Source organism: Bos javanicus, chromosome 2, assembly GCF_032452875.1.
Source record: "Bos javanicus breed banteng chromosome 2, ARS-OSU_banteng_1.0, whole genome shotgun sequence".
NCBI lineage: Eukaryota > Metazoa > Chordata > Mammalia > Artiodactyla > Bovidae > Bos > Bos javanicus.
The window spans coordinates 125,615,071-125,635,950 of record NC_083869.1 but is presented as its reverse complement, the minus strand read 5'-3'; the positions used below and the strand labels follow the sequence as shown (position 1 = coordinate 125,635,950).

The window sequence follows — 20,880 nt, the reverse complement described above, 5'->3', positions numbered from 1 at the left end:
CCCTAAACATCCACTGGGGCAGACAGGATCCTTTCCCAAAACCCAGAGGTAGCAAGGTCTGATAGACAGATCATGGGCCTTGGTTCAGATCCCAGCTCTGTCATATATATGTGTGACCTTGGTACATCAGGTAATCCCTGGGCCTTAGTTTCCTCGCCTGTAAATGGGGGTGCTAATCATGGAACCAGATTCAGGACTCGATTAAATGAAAAGATAACCGTGAACACATCTGGCATTCAGTTGATATTTAATAAATGAGTTATTATTATTACTACTGTTTCTCCCCAGCCTGACTGTGAACTCCTTCAGGACAGGGACAGATCTTGTTCAGGTCTGTGTTCCCAGGCTCCTGCCTAGCAAAGGGCCCTTCACAGAGCCAATACTTAGTCATTGTTTGCCAAGCATGGGCGTAATTCCCAGCTCCCAGACTCTTTCCCCTGGCTATTCTTTTTGTAAGTTAAGGGTCAACACTTGTTGATGGGAGAGGGGGGAATCCTTATTCCCTGTTCTTGTTTCTACCCAGAGTCACATCAGCTGCAGGAGTTTCTCAAAGGGGAACCCAGTGGGTAGGACAAGTCTTCACTGCACAGGTACATGTCAGGATGTTAAGTACCCCACTCCCTGTCCATTACATGCCAGCAGGACCCCCCCACCCCCCCATCACTGTGACTAACAGAACTGCCTCCAAACCTCTCCAAAAGCCCCTTGGGGGCAGAGTTGTCCCAAGTGAAATCCAAGGAGCTAGACTCTCAGGCCTCTGCCCACCCAGCCCTACCCCTGTCCCTTCTGGGGAGTTGCAGAGGATCCACTGTGGTCCTCCCCCTGACCTCAGTGGAGGAGGCCTGAGGTTCTGCTGAGGTGCCTGTGATGAACAGTAAATCTGCTGAAATCAAGTAAAGACTTAGTGAAACCACTGCATGCAGACTGAAAGCCACATCAGTAATGAAGGGGATATTTTGATTTCCAGTTACTTGATTCTATATCCATCACTCAGTTCATCCTGAGCTCATATGAGGATGAGATTCAGGACTTTGGAGTGTCCTAGAACACACCTTGGGTGCCCTGTGATTAGCAGGCATTACGGCTATCTCTAACCTCCTCCTCCTTCCAGCAGCCAAAGCAGGCCCACTCACCTCCCACTGACCACCATCCCTCCCACAGGAAAAGATTTTCATGGCTCAACGATTCATATGGTCACTCTTCTTATTTACAAAATCAGTAAACACACACATGATTCAGAGAGGTGATGAGCCCTCAGCAACCCTCTCCTTCACCCTGGGCTTGGACCCCAGTCGTGTATTACAGCATCCACCCAGTGGGAAAGGGATCCGACAGAGACTTTCCCTGTCTTTGTAAATTACAGATATGAGAGAACTGAGTAGGTGAATTCTGGGGGTCCGGACCAGGGTGGGTTGACAGGTAGGAAACCAGGGACAGGAGCTAAGTGAGGGAGAGGATATACAATTTTATAAATAACTAGAAAAAATCTCAGCATTTCCTTTTTGGGGGGAAGGGGCACAGGCAGGAAAGCTAGAGGCATGTAGGGGCTTAAGTGGGAAGAGGAGAGATAGAGCTTGGGGCCAGAGTGGGTGAGGGATGATCTCTGAGCCTCGATTTGCCCCATCTTTAAAATGAACAGGTTGCCCTAGATGAACCCAAAGCAACTTGCTTGCTCTGACATGCTAGGACTCTATAGGGTTCTAGGCCTGGGAACCTAGAAATAGGAACCTGGGAATAGGAAGGGCTTGGTGGGCACCCCCAGAGAGGTGGTTGATGCCCAATCAGGCTATGTGTCATCCCCAGGCTGGTACTGGGGTTCTGTGGAGGTGAAATAGTCCTCAAGGAAGGACTGCAGGTACTCGAAGGTGGGTCTCTCCTCTGGGTCCAGACGCCAGGTTTGTTCCATGACCTCGTACAGGGATGCTGGGCAGCCTGGGGGGCACGGCATGTGGTAGCCATGCTCCACTTGTTCCAACACTTCGCGGTTATTCATGCCTGGAAGGTAGGGCTCCGTCAGTCAGAGGGCCTAGCCCCTCCTGAAGAAGCAACTAGGAAGAAGCTCTTCCCATGCCCACCTTTCCACCTCCCCATCCCCCAGCAAACCTGGGTAGGGGACTCGGCCCTTGGTGATGAGTTCAGTGATCAGGATCCCAAAGGACCACACATCTGACTTGATAGTGAATCTGCAAAAGAGGGCAGCCTCAGGGGCTGTCCACTTGATGGGGAACTTGGTCCCTAGAGAGATTGAGGGAGAAGAGAAAGTTAATGAGGAAATCCCTGGGAATAGCTGGATTAAGAGAATGGCATCTTTGGGAACGGGAACCCTAAGCACAGAGGTCTCTGGGCATAACAGGAAAGACCTGGTATCTAGCCAGAACTTGCTAAGAGTCTAGTATAGTGCTGAGCACTTTGCAAACATTGTAATAATTCTTATCATGATTATAGCTCACACCTGTATTGCCTCTACCATGTGCCAGGCACTGTTTTAAGCAATTTACATGCATTAACTCATTTTAACCTTCAGGAAAACCCTGTGAGTTTTATTACTATTTTTTTTTTTTTTTACTATTATTATCCTTATTGTACAGAAGAAGAAAAGGTGGCACTAAGTAGTTAATAACTTGCCCAAATCATACAACTTCCAAGTGGCTAAGATTCAGACCCAGGCATTCTGGCTACAGCGTTTTTGCTATTACATTCTATGGTCTTTCACTTGAGATTTATAGAGGTGCCTGGCACATAGGAGGTGCTTGATAAATATCTATTGTCTGAGTATTTTCATTGGGATTGTTCACTGAGAATTCCATTATGAGAAAAGACAGCTCCCAGAGAGGTTAAGTGACTTGCCCAAGGCCACATGGCTGGTAAGTGGAGGAGCTGGGTTTGAACCCAGAGTTGCCTTTTATGTTATATCGGAGTAGGAGCTACCGTCTATGGGGTCACACAGAGTCGGACACGACTGAAGTGACTTAGCGTAGCGTAGCGCAGGAGTGTCCTGGATGGTCTGGGAGGAGGCGGGGCCCCATGGTAGCCCCTTGGTGCCCTGGGGAGCTCTCAGAAGGAGGGGTGAGGCAGGCACCTTGCTGGGGGTTGTACTCGTCATCTTCGATGAGTCGGGCCAGCCCAAAGTCAGCGATCTTGCACACCAGCCGCTCCCCGACGAGGATGTTGGCTGCCCGGAGGTCACGGTGAATATAGTTCATGCGCTCCATGTAGGCCATGCCCTCAGCAACCTGGGGGCGAAGGTACAGAGAGATGAGGACACTGTATTTGTGTAAGCGATTATTTGAAAAATCCTGTTTCAGACTGGGGCCCAAAGAGAGGGGCAGGGTCCTGCCTCAGGTCGCACAGATGGTCCAGGCGTTGGGGCTGCAACTCCCAGGAGCAGGCTAGGTGCTGGAGGGCCCAGGGGTTTGTGGAAGATAATAGGAGGGGCTCTGAGAGATAAAGGTGGCTGTCTCAGTTTACCTGTGCCGCCATGTCCACCAGATGGGGCAGCTTCAAAACATGACCCTCCGGGCCCTTGAGGAACTCCAGCAGGCTACCTGGGGAGAAGAACTCGGAAAATCAGCAGCAAGAAGGAGAGGGTGGGATGATTGGAGAGAATAGTATCCAAATATATGTATTACCATATATGCAAAAGAGATAACCAGTGCCAGTTTGATGTGGGAAGCAGGGCACCCAAAGCTGGTGCTCTGTGACGACCTGAAGGGATACAGGTGGGGAGGGAGGTGGGAAGGACCTTCAGGGTGGAGGGGACACATGTATCCCTATGGTCGATTCATACTGATGCATGGCAAAAACCATCACAGTATTGTAAAGTAATTATCCTCCAATTAAAATAAGTTAATTAAAAACAAAAAAAGAAGAAAAGCAGCCGTTAAGACCCTACTCCCAGCCTTGGGCCTGCCTTCTCTCGCTTGGCCCCGCCCCCTGCTCCCAGTCCTTCTCACCCTAGATCCGTGTCCCCCCAACCCCACACACACACCCACTCGGGATCCCGCCAAGTGCCTCAACTCCTCACGGATTTCGCCCAGACCCTATTCCCACCGACAACCCTACTCTGCCCACATGTCTTGGACCGCCCCACGAGGCTCCGCCCCCAAGCACAGACCCCGCCCCATCTAACTTGGCCCCACCCAAAGTTCCAGTGTTTTTTTTCTCATTCCGGGGCCCCTCACTCGAACTCTGCCCATCGTTCCTCGTCCCTTCACAAATCGCCACCCCGGTTCCTCCCCGAGATACACCCACCTAAAACTGGGACTCCCCCTGAAAACCCCGCCTTCCCAGACCCCGCCTCCTGACCCCGCCCCTCACCGTGGCACATGAACTCGGTCACTATGTAGATGGGCTCCTCTGACACCACCGCGTACAGCTGCACCAGCTTGTCGTGGCGCAGCAGCTTCATGATCTGCGCCTCTGCCAGGAAGGCCTTCGGGGACATGGTGCCCGGCTTTAGCGTCTTCACCGCCACCTTGGTGCTGCCGTTCCACGTGCCTGTCGCGTGGAAAGGCTTGTCTGGACCAGCTTCCTGCCGCCCCCAGCCCTCGCCCTGGTCTCCACACACCCACCCCCACCCACACCCCTTCCTCCGCTCTCGGGACCTCCGTACCCAGCCACACATCCCCGAAGCAGCCGGTGCCCAGTCGGTGCTCCAGCGTGATGGAGCTGCGGCTGATTTCCCAGGCGTCCTTGGCCAGGCCCAGCGTCTGCGGCTTCATGGTGGTGCAGGCCGCCGTGAGCAGATGGCACAGCCCATCGTTCACCTCTGGGCAGTGGGGCATTGGGAAGTTGAAGGTCAAAGGCTGGCCAGGATGGTCCACATATTCCTCATCCCCACCCCAGCCTCCAAGACCAGTTATAAGGCACTAGGGCAGCTGGGGGTCACAGGCCAGGGCAGAAGGCACCCCAGCCCACTGAGTAGGTGAACACGTTGGTGGCCAGGGAAGGAGGTGGCACTGGAGGGAGAGATGATTCCTGTAAGGATTGGCAGCCTTCCCATAAGAGGTGGCCTCCAGCTGGGCCTCCAAGGATAAGATGGGATTCTGACAGGTGGAAATGGACTTGGGAATTTCAGACAAAGGTGTGGACATGAAGCCTTCGCCCTTCCACACAGCTATGCTTGGCCTAACCAACCAAAGCAAAAACCAGGGTTGGATGCTAACCTGCTCCTCCACCCTAGAGCCCATCCTCCAAGTCAGGTCCATTCAGTCTCTTACTCAGCTCAGACATTAGGGGGGGCGCTCTCCAGCCATGCAGAGCTTCACGCCTCAGTTTCTGGAAACTTACAGAGCAGGATCCTGGGCCAGGCGTCCAGACACCTGGGTTCTAGTTCCGGTCCAGGCACAATTGCTTTGGGAGCCCCTTCCCTTCCCTGGGCACCTCAGTCTCAGCCAATTGGTTCAGGAATCTCAAACGCACGCCAGCCTGAAGGGCTGCCCTCACCAAGGTAGTGCTGCACCAGCTCCTGCACAGTGTCAAACTGGGCCCTCGTGGTGATGTAGTAGCCACCGGTGTCCAGTTTGCGGATCTTGTAATGCTTCACATGATCGCCTCTGGTCTGGTCCCAATCCCGGATGGACAGGGAGTAGGCGCCTGTGGGCAAGGGTCACCTTTGGGTCTGCTTTCCTCCTCACCAGCCCCAGTCTGGGAGCCTGGGGAAGCCCAAAAGGCTGGGGACTCTGAAGTTGGATGGCCACACCTCTTGAACCCAATCCCTGTCTTAGCTCAGTCCCTCCAACCTTGTCCCAGTCTTGGCCCTGACCCAAGCCCCACCCCACTGCTCCTGAAAGTGAAGTGAAAGTGAAAGTTGCTCAGTCGTGTCCGACTCTTTGCAACCCCATGGACTATACAGGAATTCTCCAGGCCAGAATATAGGAGTGGGTAGCCTTTCCCTTCTCCAGGGGATCTTCCCAACCCAGGGATCGAACCCAGGTCTCCCGCATTGCGGGCAGATTCTTTACGAGTTGAGCCACAAGGGAAGCCCACTGCTCTTAGCCCCACCCAAATGGCTAGGCCACCCCCATTGGGTGGGCGGTGGCAGAGCCCTCACCTTTAGTGGTCTCGCTCTCTCTAATGAGAAAGGCCCCGCGAGAGTTCCCTGGGGAGAGCAGCTGCCTCTCAGCGTCCTTCCTCCCGATCTTTCCGAAGTACCACCTGTTGGGAAAGGCCAGCAAGAGTCAGATACACCTGACTCAACCCCCAACTCAGCCTCCCTGGAAAAGTCACCTCACTAGCCAAGATTCGCTTTCCTCACCCATGAAAAGGGGATCACACACCCGATTTGCAGCCTGACAAGGAGGATCACAGAGCAGGGACATACAGCATGCCTGGCACACAGGAGGTGCCCAGTGAAGCTTAGGCTTCTCTTCACTCTCCGGGTTTCTCTCTTATTTATTTATTTGGCTGCAAGGGATCTTCCTTTCGCTGTGAGGGCTTCTCCCTAGTTGGGGCTCACAGAATCTAGAGGGCAGGCTCAGGAGTTGTGTGCATGGGCTTAGTTGCCCCCGTGGCACGTGGGATCTCAGCTCCAGGACCAGGGGTCGAATCCCTGTCCCCTGCATTGGAAGGTGGATTCTTAATCACTGGGCCACTAGGGAAATCACCTCTCTGAGTTTCTTTTGAATTAAAATTGCTAGACTTCATCAGGGGGTCACTACAGCTCCTTCCATAGGCTCATTTACAGATGAGGAACTTGAGGTTCAGAGAGGGGAACTGACCTTCCCACAAGGCTAGCTGATGAGCTCTATCTAAAACCTTTGCCTCCCACCCTACTTCTTTACCCACCAACCCACACAGTCACTCAGATTCCTCTCTCCACATACTCCTCAAACACTTTCCTCATTTGGCATCTAGAACAACACTCTTTTCTGCTACTCTTCTTTTTTTTTTTACCCCCTTGGCCATAGAGCATGACTTGCAGGATCTTAGTTCCCTGCCCCAGGGATTGAACCCAGGCCAAGGCAGTGAAAGCGCCGAGTCCTAAGTACTGGACCACCAGGGAAGTCCCCTTTTCCCTCTTTTGGACTGCTCCTGCCTAGTTCTGACTGCTGCTTTCCCTCCACTCTCTAAAGCCTGGATGTTGTTCTAAGTCTCAACTTCAACTCAGATCTCAAGCATTCCTGCTGTCTCTTGGATATACTTCCTGGGACTGAGCTGTAGCCTTGAACCAATGGTGAGACTACAATGGGAGGAGAGCCAAAGTGACTACAGGTGCCACAGAAGACTCAGGTGTCATTTGATCACTAAATTGGCTTGTGATCACCTTGGGCTGAATTAAAAGGAGCACAGTTTTCAAATTAAAGGAGGTGGCAGTCTCAGTGAACTCTGGGACTGTCAAGCCACACCTGGTTACTAGGCACAGTCTGGGGAACAAGGAAAGGCATTGGCAAGTAGTGTCCAGAAGGGCAGGCAGGGTGGGGAAAGGAGAAGCTGTGTAGACAGATCACATTCTCAAGTGTTTCCAATGCTCTGCCCCTCCTCACACCTTGACATTAGCTACTTCTTTAATCATTGACATAACAAGAACAGCACCTGTTCTGTGTCAGGCTCTGCTGTCTTACATGTGTGTATTTATTTCATTCTTATAACAATATTGTGAAATAAGTACTGTTATTAACCCCCACTAAACAGATGAGGAAATTGAAATGCCTAGTGGTTAAGCAACTTACCCAGCTACGCGGCTCTTAAGCTGTGCTGCCAGAATAGGAACCCAAGCTGTCTGCTCTCGGGCCTGCACTCTTAACCACGACAGCGCTCTTAACCACGATGCTGCCCGGAGCTCCTCTCAGAGCTGCACGACACTGCCTCTAAGATGTGGACCCCCAGACCTCTCACCTGCCTCATCACCTCCTCTCCTCCAAGAAGCCTCCTATCACCCTCTCCAGATGAAGGCCTCCTGCCATTTGAGCTCTGGAGCCCGTCCACTGGCCTCTGCTCAGGGACACCTCTCCCCCACCGACCAGCCCCATCTGCCTCCTCTCCATCCCACCAGCCCCTACATGTGGCCACACTTCTTCTTTCCCCAAAGGAAACCATTCTAAGTTCTATCTTATCACCAACGTTATGCTGTATCTCTCACCTTCCTTCACTTGAAAAAGCCCTTCACACTTGGGTCTCTGCTTCCTCACCTCCCACTCCCTCCCAGGCTCTGCTGTCTGGCCTCCACCCTCACTTCATGCGGAGGGATGTCTCACCAAGGTCAACCCTGTTGCCAAATCCAGTGGCAGCTTCTGACATTCCCTCTCTTGTTTCCTGAAACCTCCCCGCTGCCTTCTTGGTTGTTCTGACTCGGCCTGGCCTGGTCTGCCAACAGCTCCTTCTCCCTCACGCCCGGCTTTTTCCAGAGTTGGGTCCTAGGACCAGTCTCTTTCATTTTCTTCCTTCACACCTCTGTGCAGCTCTGATGATTCTTTCTCGTCTGAAGAGTCCTGAATTTCCACCCCAGCCCAGGTATGACCTCTGCAAAAGCCACAGCCAACAAACTAAGGAATCTCAGTGCTAGTTAGAAAAGGATGCCCCTTTTCTGGGCTAATGCAGGCACATGCCTTAGCATGGGCTGGGCAGCTCTCATGCAAAGCACACCCAATCTAACTGCTGACCTAATTGTGGGTGTTCCTCTCCATGAATTCAACCTCACAAGCCCCTTCTCATGTATTTGTACCTGTTCCTGGGTTCCCCCACTTTAGCAAACAGCACCTACTTGGCTCCATAAGAAGCCTGTGGGTCACTTTGGATCCTTCTCACTTCCCACAGCCCAGCAGCAAATCAGTCACCAAGTCCTGGCGACTCCCACTCTGAGGTCTCTCCAATCTCTACTTTTCCTATATATGGATGTATATGTGAAGCTAGATTAAAAAGTGTTTGTGAACCTCAGTTTCCTCATCCTTCAAATGGGATAATAATAGTGTCCACAGAGAATTAAATGAATCAAGGTATGTAAAGTACCCATCACAGTATCTCAATTTCATCAGGGTATTAAAAAATGATATTTCTCTGATTGCTTAACAGAATTAATTCTAAGTAATGTCTCCTTCTATGTGTTTAGCACTTCCCAGTGTTTTAAAAAGCTCATACACAGTTGTTATCGCTGAGAGAATATATATCTATATATAGCTTCCCTAGTGGTTCAGTTGGGAAAGAATCTGCCTGCAATGCAGGAGACCTGAGTTCAGTCCCTGGGTTGAAGGAAATGGCAACCCACTCCAGTACTCTTGCCTGGAGAATTCCATGGACAGAGGAGCCGGGCAGGCTACAGTCCAAGGGATCGCCAACAGCTGGACACGACTATGCGACTATGCGACTTTCACTTTCATAAATAAATAACGTTTAGCAAATGTAGCCAGACTAACTGGGTTCAAATACCAGCTCCACGTACTTACTAGCCATGTGAACTTGGGCAAGATATTTAATTTCTCTCTGCCTCAGTTTCCTCATTTGTAAACCAGTATAGTATTAGTTTCTGACTTTGTTAATACACAGAAAGCACTCTGAATAATGCTCAGAACATGGTACGTGCTGGATAATATTACCTACTATTAGTATCATCTCTCTTATCTTCTCGTATCCTCACAATGACCTTACTGGATTATAGATAAGGAGACAGGCTCAGAGTGTAGCTGCGACTTGCTCAAGAGTGGCCTTGAATCTGGACTCCAGAGCCCTGCCCTTAAGGCTGGCGTCCCCCCACCTTACTCACTCTTCAGCCTGGATGGAGTCCACGGGGGCCACGTAGTTGCTGGGAATGTAGCCAGTGTGTCCGGAGCTGAGGGACCGAGCCTCCCACCAGTCACCCTCGCTGGAGACACAGAACAGAGGGTTTCCTTGGCAACCTAGCCCCTGGGGCACCATGGGGCCAGGCAGGGTCACGTCAAAGATCAGGCGAACACTGGCCCTGCCAACCCCTCACCCGGAACACACCACCCCCAGGGCTTTTGCCTGTTTTGCCCCCAGCCACTGCAGCTGCCCTGGGAGCTTTTCCCCGCAGAAGGAGTATGTGTGGGGACATCTGGGCCTCCTGGCATTCTTTTCTGGCACCTCAGCTGGGCTGGGGTTTGGGCAGGCAGTGAACAGCTAACTAGGTCACTTCCCCATTAAAAACCCCTCCAATGGCTACATTTCCTTCTTGATAAAATCCAGACTCCTCAAGATGGCTTAAAAAGCCCTGCGGACTCTGTTCCCACCCAGTCCTCCAGGATCTGTTCCGCACTTCAGACTTTATGACCCTCCTAATCTGAACCACTTGGTGGTTTCCAGAAGTCATCATTTAGTTTCATTCTAACTCTCTTCCTTTTTTGTCACCTCTTCTTTCAATGTCTCTTTGTTTTTCTAGTCTCAGCTTAGAAATCTTCTCCAGAAAGGCTGCCCTGATCACTGCTACCCTAGAGGCCGTGGTTGGTGTTCTTTCCGTGCCCATAGTTCCTCAGGCTTCCCCTACATAGTAGCAGTTACCCAGACATTGTTATTGTCATGTCTCCTTCTCCAGTTAGACTGGCGTTTCCTGAGGACAAGGACCAGTAAGATTCCTCTCTGGGTCCTGAGCTGGGGAGGCCCGATCACTTACGTGTTGTTCAGGATGTGGAACTTCTCGCCCTTGGTGAAGGTGAGATCGTCCTCCGTTCGGGCCTCATAGTCATAAAGGGCGATGAACATGGTCACCCCAATCCCTGCAGAGTCAGGGTTACTCATCAGGGGGCCCCCGGAAGCTGCGCCCCCAGAGTCCTGTTCCTCAGACAGGCACTCTGCCTCCCCATTGCGGCAGTGCCCTGGAGATCAAAGGTCTTTGGAATCCAGTGGATTTCTGATTTGGACCCCATGGATTCAGGACACACACCATCGAGCTCATCCCTCCTCCCTTGGGGGCTCCCTGCGAGTCCCTTCTGCTCTTCCCGACCAAGCAGACATCCCACTGGTAACTGTCTTCGGAGTCCTTTTGTCAGACGGGGAACAGAGCTCTGTCTGCCCCTCAGATGGGAGTTTCTGAGGGTAGGGCTGGACGGGCTCCCTCAGACTGTGCGCTAAAAGCAGGGCTGTGTCTCCCAAGTCATCCTGGAGGCTCCGAAGGACAAGGCCAAGCCTCTTCTCCCCTGAGGTCCTGTGAGGGTCCAGTCAGGGCTTGCCTCCAGCCCTCTGGACTCACCTGAGATGCCCCGGATGGTGCCCGCATCGAGGAAGGCGGGGCTGGCGGGCTGAGGGGAGAAGCTGTTGTAGTTGGGGATGTGGGAAAAGGAAGATGCAGGCCGGCTCTGAGTAGGGTCGGGGCCATAGCGGTCTGCAGCCCCATAGTTCCTGAAGTCCCCTTCTAGGCCACCATCCTCCTTGGCCCCCGGCTCCAACTTCTTGCAGAACACACAGCCCATGCCAGGTGCCCTGCTATAGAAGGGGTGCATGCTTCACTCAGGGGTCCATGTGAGACATGCCACCCTAGGCACACCTGCACGCCACTGACATACAGCATGCAGAGGCATGCAGCTGCCTCACTCAGGCTTGGGGGGAGGAAGTCCTCCCTAAGTGAGGGACAAAGCGGGGCAGGGTCACCATTCTGTCCACCCCCGCAGCTGCTTTAGTGTTTCTGGAGAGTATATATCTCCTCCACAGGACTGGTTTTCTGTTTCGAGATGTTTCTGTGTTTATTTATATGTTTTTGCCTCCTATTGCTTCAGTGTGTTGGGTTTCTATGACCCCCCTCAGAGTGCTTGCATGTGTGTGTGTGTGTGTCTTTCATGTGTCTCTTAGTATTGGTGAGTTTGCTTGTGGGTGCATGTCTTTGTGTGTGTCTAGGCAGCTCTTTGTGAATGTCTGTGTCTGTGTGTGTGTGAGTGTGTGGACGTTCTTGTATGAAACGACTCTGTGTGCTCATGTCTGTTGGAATGTGTCCATATGCATGCGTTTCTGTATCAGCATGTATGTGTGTGTCTCTGTGTTTGCAGGTGTGTGTGAGTGAGTGCATCTGTGTGTCATGACCATGCATGTAGCCCTGTGTGGGAGTATTTGTGCCTGCCTGCGTGTGTGTATCTGTGTGTGCAGGTCTGCGTCAGTCCGTGTGGGTATGTGCATGTCTGTGCAAGTGCGCATGTCTGTGTGTTGATGCATGTTTATGTGTGAGTGTGTGTGAGGGCTGTGTGCCTGCACCTGGAGAGTCCCTGCAGAGGGGGATCAAGGCCATTTCCTGTCGTGGGTCCAGCCTCTGGCCTTTCAAGCTGCCTCACTCTCGCTCCCCCATCTGTTACCTAGCAACAGGGCCCTTGTAGGAAGAAGGGGCTGTGAGGAATTGTGGGGCCCAGAAAGGCCACCGCCACCCCATTTCCTGACCCGGGGAGCCCTCAGCCCCCACTCACCCCTCAGGCCTCTACTCCTGCGTCAGTGGGGCTGCAGCATGGTCCTTGGGAGGGGCCGGAGACCTGAGGGCAGGACAGAGGACACGGAAGATGAAGTCCCTGCCAGGCTTCTGGCGGCCAGATGCCCACACCCGTCTTCTCCAGGGAAGCCAGGGGCCTGGGCTCTGCCCCGACAGGACTCCTCCTTCCTTTTCCTCCTGGCCTCCATGGCTCACTTAAAGACCTCACACAAGACCCACCACCCACACCAGCCCTCTCACACTCATCTCCATCTGACACATCAACACATGAGCAGCACACACGGCAGCACAGTCACCCGCGACACTCACAGCGCACCCCTGCGTGAGTGGGCTCAGCAGCACCAGCACACAGCAACACAACTAACGCACACCAGCCCAAGCTCTGGTGCACGGCAGCGCGCACACGCGCATGTGCACACAGGTTGCCTGCTCAGGCTAACAGACTCGTACACTCACGTATGCACATCTCTGGGTTAGACCCAGGTCTCTAACAGGACTTCTGTCAGCCCTGTTCAGTTCCCCCTAGGCCTCTGGTCACTGTCTCCTAAAACCAAGCCCTCCCTCTGAGCTCTGCCTTGGCACCCCTCCTGGTCTGGGTAAACCCCAGCAACCCCAGGACTACACTGAATAGCCGGGGAAGGTGGACACATACCTCCAGAGCTTGTTCCACACCATGGAAAGGCCCAGGTCAGAAGTCAGGACCACCAGGTCCCTTGGGAAGCCCCCAAGGGAGCCAAGGCTTTCCCGGTAGCTGTGTCTTCTGAGTGACAGGGCAGGCAGGTCATTGAGCAAGGGCTCTCCACGCCCTGCCAGAAACTGCCATTGCAACACTCAGAGAGGAACTGCCGGGGAAAGGGCTCGACTTCCTCAGATGTGAGCTCTGCTGCTGCTGCTGCTAAGTCACTTCAGTCGTGTCTGACTCTGTGCGACCCCATAGACGGCAGCCCAGCAGGTTCCCCCGTCCCTGGGATTTTCCAGGCAGGAACACTGGAGTGGATTGCCATTTCCTTCTCCAATGCATGAAAGTGAAAAGTGAAAGTGAAGTCGCTCAGTCGTGTCCGAATCTTAGTGACCCCATGGACTGCAGCCTACCAGGCTCCTCCGTCCATGGGATTTTCCAGGCAAGAGTACTGGAGTGGGATGCCATTGCCTTCTCCGGATGTGAGCGATAGGGTGGGGCTAACCCGGTGTGCCTTCATTTCTCCCAGAGGACCCTCAGGACAGGTGTCCCGCCTTGCCTTTCTCGACTCCCGAGTTCCGTTCCCTTTATAGATATCCTCCGTCTTCTCTCTGTGGGTCCTGCCCCACCTGTCCAGCCAGCACCACTCACCTCTTCCAGGAAGCCTTCCTGGATCCACTGGATCTAGCTGCTTGGCTGATGGCTCTGTCACATCAGTGCCTTGTGATCCCCACTTTAGACCCACCAGCCTGTCTCATGCTCCGCTGCAACCATTCTCCCGTGTATGTGTAGGGGGTGACACCCATGTGGTGAACTATGAGGCGGGCTGTGGTTTGAGCTCCAAAATAGCCCCTGTTCACCAAGCCATTGAGGAGGTCTTCACCTCAGGACCTCAGGACCCCTCCCCTGGGGTGAAGCCACTGTCTGAAGGGCTCCAAGGTGCTACGGGGCTGGTTAGGCTCAGGGAGAGAATAGACGCAGAGGTGGAGGAGGGGCATCTCGAGCCAAGGGAGGGGATTTCAGGCACTCAGGGGACAGATGGGGGTAAGAGGAAAACACAACCTACAGGGTGAGAATGGAGGTCTTCTCACAGGAAGACACACGCACATCTCAGATGGCACAGAGCCCTCCCAACACATTCTCAGACACCCCCGCCACCTCAGCTACACAACAGTGCCTCACATGGACTCTCTGAGCTCCTCTGTACAGATTCACAGACACAGACATCTATGAACAGACACACACCTTCAGCCTTCACCCATCTACACACACACACACACACACACACACACAGAGCCTCTCCCATTATATCCTTCCTCTGTGTCAGCCACTGCATTAAACACCTTATTCATATTACCTCATTTTATCCTCACGACAACTCTACGATGTTAAGAATTATTATTAATGCAAAGGCATCCGAGGCACAGAGTGGTTTAGAAACTTGCCCAAGGCCGCACAGATGAGGTATCCTGGCCCTTGGTTCCAGGATCTGAACCACTTCTCTCCACTGCCTGGTCACAGACACAGAGGATTCCAGCCATTCCTTCAAGCACACACAGGTGTACTGAGCCTCCACCGGGAAACCCAGAGATATATGTAGTCCTCCCCTCCCCCAGTCACAGACCCACACAGAGCTCCTCTCGATAAGAGTTTCAAACTTATACAATCTCTTGAGTTCCCATTAGACATGATGCCGCCACTTCCAACAATACACAGGTACATGTTACCCCCATCTTTAAAAGTCAGCCTAAGGGGATCCCGGAATTCTGCAAGCCTGGAATGGGGAGGGGGTCCAGAGACCCTCCAAGAAAGAGGCAGAGGGAGAGCTCTGGCAAGGCTGACCGTGTGGGCAGAGGGGGCAGGGGTGATGCTGTGCTGGTATACTGACTCTTAAAAGAAACAGGGGAATAAAAAGGCCCAGATTTGTAGCATTTGCTGATTTCCATGGTGTAAATATTCCCACCATGGCCGATTTCAAGTTACTGAAGTGACTTGCTGAACGCTGGGCTGGAAAGAGATTTGCAGAATCAGCTCCCCAGGGCCGGTACTAGGTAGCTGGCTCCAGCACAGCACTGCCGGAAAGAAACAAAGAGACAAATAGAGACTGAAATGAGAGACAGAGAGACGGACGGACAGAGACTGAGAAAGAGAGGGTGGAGATAGAGAGAACTAAAGAGACAAAGACAGAAAAAAGAGAAAGGGAACGCAGAGGGTCTTCTCTGCTCAGCATCTGCATGAAAACAGCCCCCAGGAATCTTTGTCCTCGGCTAGCTGTCATCTCAGCTACAAGCCACCAATGCCTAGGAGCATAATTTGACTTCCTAGAAGTCTGGGGAAGCGGGTGGGAAGGCAAATAGCTATTAGTTTTAAAACGTTAAAGTATTAAATACCTACTCTGTGCCTGGGGCTTCCCTGGTGGCTCAGACAGTAAAGAATCCACCTGCAATTCGGGAGACCTGGGTTCCATCCCAGGGTTGGGAAGATTCCCCTGGAGAAGGGAATGGCCACCCACTACAGTATTCTGGCCTGGACAATTCCATGGACAGAGGAGCCTGGCAGGCTACAGTCCATGGGACTGTAAAGAGTTGGACATGACTGAGTGACTTTCACTTCTCTTCACTTCACTCTGTGCCTGGCACAGTGCCAAACAAGTCCCATGACTGATTTCATTTAGTGACCCTGTGAGGTAGGTTTTATTATTACCCCTATTTTACAGATAATGAAACCGAGTCACAAAAGTGTTAAATAACTTCCCAAAGACTACCTACACAGCGAATAAGGGGAAGCTAAAACACAACCCCAATCAATTTGGCTCCAAAGTCCATCATAAGCACTGCTGTATTTTGAAGTCCCCGTGAAAGCAATACAGTTATGTACCCTCACAAGCCCCCACAGAGTGCCAAGCCCTGTGCTACACACCCTGAATCCTCATTATAGCCCAGTGAAGGGGAAGTGACCTGCCCAGGGTCTCTCAGCAACCACTGATTTTCAATAGCCCTTAGAATCTGAATCCAAGTCTCTTTTCTCCCTTTGCCTGCTTACAAAGGGAGTGGCTCAGAGACCCGCCACAAGCATTCTGGTCACTGCAGGGACTTGAATCTGTTAATAAACAGGCCTCTTGAACATCTGGTTGACAGGAGTTGGCTTCTAAAGTCTGATCTGGGTCAAGATCAGGTTGTAGATGTCAGAACTGAGGTCCAATCCTGGACCATGGTGTTCCCACCTTCAGCATCTCTCCCTCTGTGTGGCCCTCCCAAGTTTTGAGGCCTTGATTGGATGACATCAGCCTTCTGAGCATCTGTTTTTGCATCTGTATCTTCTGTGCAGTTATTGGGAAGGCTCTTGGCCAGTGTGGTTAAGGGAGGCTGAGAACCACAAACAGCAAAGCTAGAAGGGCCCTCAGGGAAGATTTATCAGTCTACCTCTCTCGTGTGGAGAGGGGAAGTGAGTTGCTGGAGGTCAAACAGCCAGACCTGGGATTCAAAGCCAGGACTATTAATTCAAGTACAGAGTTCTGTTCCCAGCTGTGCTCTCCAAAGCCTGAGCAGGGGGGTCACGCTCTCCTTGATTGGTGAATGTCATATTTCCTACCCAGTCCCCAGACAACTGATCATACCACCCCTGCCATATATATGGCAGCTGGCCATAAAGCGGAGAACCTGCCCCCCTCCCACCCCTCCTCCTGGACATAGGAGCCCCAGATGCACCCATCCTTTCTTTGGTCTATACTTGCCAACACTACATCAGGGCTTTGATGTAGACACAGGATGTCCTGTTCCCCCCTGACTTCTGCCAAGTATCTGTAGGATCTGGAGACTGGTTTGAGCTCAAATTCTACCCGACTTGAGACATTGGGCAGGTTGCTTCACTTCTTGCTGAGCTGCAGTTTCTTCGCCTAGAAAATAGGAATCAGATCTCTGCCTCCTGGGGTTGCTCCTGAGCCTCAATTGCAGTCAAGCCCCTGAAAGCACCGGGAGCACTGTAGTTGCTCGGCGAACTTTCACTTCTGGTCCCTCCCCTTGAGGAAGCCCCCTCCAGGGCCAAGGGAGGAGAAGTGACAAGGCAGAGAAGAAAGAGAAGTGCTCAGGGTGAGGTGGGAGGGCTGAGCCGGCCCAGCCGCCTGGGGGATTTCACCAAAAGGGAACTGGGACTGAACAGGGGCAGGAAACCACCATCCAGCAAGAGTTCCGGCTTCTCCTCAGGGCTTCAGGCTGGCCCAGTGGGCAGGCCCAAGTCTCAGGCTCACCGCACCCCATCCTCACCAAGGCCTGGCCCTCTGATGAAGGCTTCCATTCCTCACTGAGACCTTCCACCCCTCCCTGGCTCCAGTGCCCTTCCTGAGCCTCCATCTCCCTCACTGAGGCCTTCATCTCTCATAGAACCTCCAACCACCTCACATCACTCAGGCCTTATCACCCCCACCCCTAACACCCAGGGGCTAAGAAGACACAGCCGGCTCTGATTCTATCACTTTGGTAAGGCCAGTGTGTGGGGGTGAGGGAAGGGCCACACTGGCTTTCCCCTCCACAGGGTCCTCACCGTGTCAGCTGAATTTTCTCCACTTCTTGTGGGTAAAAGTGTTTTCTCATCGGTTGCTGAAAACCTACCCACTAGCCTCTAAAATAGAGATCTTGAGGGACTTGAGATTCTCGGGGGATGGAAAGCCATGAGTTGGTCCAGGGGGAACTGAGGGAGTAGGAGTCTGAATTTCATAGCACGCTCAGACAGGCAGTCCCCTTCCCCAGGTCTGGTCAGAGGCCAGCCTGGTTGACTCTGTGCAGGAAGGGCTCTGGGTCCTCTTTCCCCAGCCCTGAGGTCCCCCTACCCATCCTGCCAAGGTCTGGCCACTTCCTTTGCCACAGCCCCAGGTGGCTGCAGAGAACACCCAAACACCCACACACATGCTCACACGCTCAAGCTCATTCACTCAAAGCCCAAACCATACTCAAAAACACTCTCCACCCTCACTCACAGCTTCACACCCACTGGAAAGCAAGAACCAGCCACACAGCCCAGGAAACCCATATGTTCTTTCACCACTGCCCCCCTGGCTCCCCTCTCCTCTCCAGAGGGCAACGGAATTTGATAGGGATAAGGAGGGAATGTAGGCTTCAGTTCTGTCTACATCCTTCACCACATCAGGGACAGGATGCCCAGCTTCTGGGTCCCTACTGCTGACCTGTCAGTTATTCACTCCCGAACCTCCATCTTCCCATCTGAGAAGTGGGAACAGAGCCTCACTCTCCCACCACCACACTCACAAACGGAAGGATATTAAAAGACTCAGGGATCACTGGTTTCAATAAAATGAAGTTTCAGGACTTCCCTGGCAGTCCAGAGGTTTAGACTCCACGCTTCCAATGCAGGAGGCATGGGTTCGATCCTTGGTTGGGGAACTAAGATCCCACGTGCCGCGCAGCATGACCAAACATTTTTTTTTTTAATAAAACAATTTAAAAAAAGAAAATGAAGTTTCAATAAAATGCATATTCTTGAACTTCGCATTATTTGGAATTGAGAAGAGCAAAACTTGCTGACAAACCAGTGTTTATACCATAAACACACACAAAATCACCAAAAAAATAAAAATAAATAAGGGGGAGGGTCAAGGACAGTCTCAAATCGGCTGACTTTCCCAGTATGGGGCCTCAACAGACCCACAAATATTTATTTTATAAGAAGTCACCTGTGTTTTGGTCCCTGGAGGCCCTGTCAGGCTTTGTGATCCAACTCTATACTTATGAGAAACTGAAGAGGCTAGCCCCCAGGACACCGGGTCGGGTGGGGAGTGGGGGTGGGGGAAACTGCTTAGTGCACCCGAGTCCCACGACTGGGGATAAGCTGGGGGATGGAAGCTGGGTAGGGGCAGGGATAATTTCCTACATAATGCAAATGAGGAAGTTAAAGCCCAGAGAGGCCCCATAATTTGCCTAAAGTCACACAGCAATCAAGGTTCCAGTCTGGCTAAGACCTGGAGATTGCAGATCCCCCACCTTCCCAATCCCTGAACACTTGCACATCCTCGCCTTACTCCTCGGCCCCGCAGCTCGCCCCGAACTAAGGACTCAAAATGGGGGCGGGGGAGGAGACCACAGAGGGTAGCGCGGGCGTTGAGCCCCGAGGCAGCCCAGCGCTGGGCTCGGTCCCTCCGCCCTCTCGTTACCATGGAGACAGCCCCTCCCGGCAATCGCGGTCAAAGGCAGGATTTCCGTCGGGGCGGCCAGCAATTCCCGGATCCCGAGGAACGTGGACCGAGATCGCCGCTGCGGGCGGGGAGGGGGCACCCAGAGAGGCCCATCCCTGCCGAGGGCGGGGACTTCCCCAGGAAACCAGGACCCACGCCTCCTGAGCGTTGCAGGACTCCCCTCGCCAGCCGGAACCCGCCCACCTGTGCGAGGCTGGAGCGTCTAGGGGGGCGCTTGTGACAGCCTCCCCTCCCCTCCCGGTCGCTGGCCTCACCCCACCTCCGACTTCTGCCGATTCCGGATAGAGGGACTTCCTGGACCCTCGGGATTGCGACCCACATTCCGCGTCCTCCAGAAACGGTTTTCCTTGACTCCTTTCTGGCAGACCCCCTCCCCACCCACCTAAAAGTCGTTCCTCTCTTCCAGAGCCTTCAGCTTCTCCCCAGATTCTCACTTTCAAGGTCCCTTTTAGTTTCTCAACCCAGACCCTTTTGGGGATCCCCTCAGTTTCCCTCTTCCGACTCAGCCCCTTCCCAGCTTCGTCTCTGCAGGTTCCCACCAGATCCTTTTAGTCTACTTTCCCCGCCTTCCCTCAGCCCTCTCCCCAAATTGTATCAGTTTTTCACTTTCCAGGGTTCCTCCGTTTTCCTTCTTATGTCCTTTTCGGGATGAGGACCCTTTGGCCTTCAACTCCCTCAGCTCTCCTCCCCAAGTTTAGGGGTTCCTCTCCGCACCCCACGTCCCCCTTTCTTCCCAGCCACGAAGGGACTGGGGGCGGGGCACCGCCGGCCCTTCCAGCTCCCCCGACGGCTCCTACCTGGTCCCAGGCGAGACCGCTTCTGACTGACCCCGGGGCTAGCCGGCCGGGGCTCCCAGCAGCCACGAGTGCCGACAGGGGTGGGGGCGAGCAAACGGGGGTGCTGCCCGCCTCTGACCGCGGCCCCCTCTGGTTAGGGAGGAGGAAGCCGCCTCGGACTTCTCGGACTTCTCTTATTGCAGCCGCGGCAGCGCGCGCGGTGGCGGTGGCGACGGGGAGAATTTGCAGTCACGCCCCAGCCCCAAGCCAGCTGCCCGGCGGCAGCGGGGAGGGGCCCTCACATCCCAGGCCCTCCCGCCCCCGCTTCCCACCTCCCCTGAGTTACCGCTGCTCAGCTTTCCCAGGCCTCCCCCGGACCCCCGACCCCACCCCGGCTCCTCTCCCCAGACCTGAACCCTTAGCACAGACTTCCCAGAGACCCCCTTCAAAGGGGCAGGTTCCTCACACCCAGAAGCACCTGCTCATTTAGAATTATTGCATTTGAGGTTAGGAGGGGGCATTTCTCCACCACTGCTCTGCTCTCTGGCCTTTGCAACTGAGAAAACTCGAGGACCACACCAGGACAGGCCTTAACCCAAGTTCTCACAGCCAGTTGACCCAAGGCTGCTGTTATTAGAGCCACTTGGTCTTCAGTCAGCATGCTCTGCCATCCTTGGAGACTGGGCACTGGAGAGGTTCTAGGACAGCAAGGAGCAGCAGAAGACCCTTCTTTGCTTTTCAAAGGAATCAGTCATCCCGCTACACTGAGCAAACAAGAAGGTGTCAGCCTCCCTCGACCCCCCAACTTTTAGAAAAACTAAGTATAGCAATTTCTATCACAATAGTTCTAGCCTTTCCAACTAGT

At 53.3% G+C, this 20,880-nt stretch overlaps 1 protein-coding gene across 10 annotated transcripts; it reads right to left on the bottom strand.

Annotated features, from left to right (window-relative positions):
- Positions 1-230: 230 nt before the first annotated feature.
- Positions 231-20,255, bottom strand: FGR (FGR proto-oncogene, Src family tyrosine kinase). Of its 10 annotated transcripts, XM_061391576.1 has the most exons (14): positions 20,037-20,248; positions 16,768-16,929; positions 12,336-12,398; positions 11,138-11,370; positions 10,562-10,664; positions 9,698-9,796; positions 6,053-6,156; positions 5,446-5,595; positions 4,613-4,768; positions 4,318-4,497; positions 3,469-3,545; positions 3,080-3,233; positions 2,104-2,235; positions 231-1,995 (listed from the first exon to the last, which is right to left on the bottom strand). In XM_061391576.1, exons 4-14 carry the CDS (start codon positions 11,355-11,357, stop codon positions 1,787-1,789), a joined length of 1,584 nt encoding a protein of 527 aa, XP_061247560.1. In that variant the 5' UTR covers positions 11,358-11,370; positions 12,336-12,398; positions 16,768-16,929; positions 20,037-20,248; the 3' UTR covers positions 231-1,786. The 10 variants fall into 10 exon arrangements, with proteins under 10 accessions (XP_061247560.1, XP_061247535.1, XP_061247586.1 ...); XM_061391551.1 differs by lacking the exon at positions 16,768-16,929 and having other exon boundaries at positions 20,037-20,255; XM_061391602.1 differs by lacking the exon at positions 16,768-16,929 and having other exon boundaries at positions 11,138-11,367; positions 20,037-20,249.
- Between the last annotated feature and the right edge of the window lie 625 nt (positions 20,256-20,880).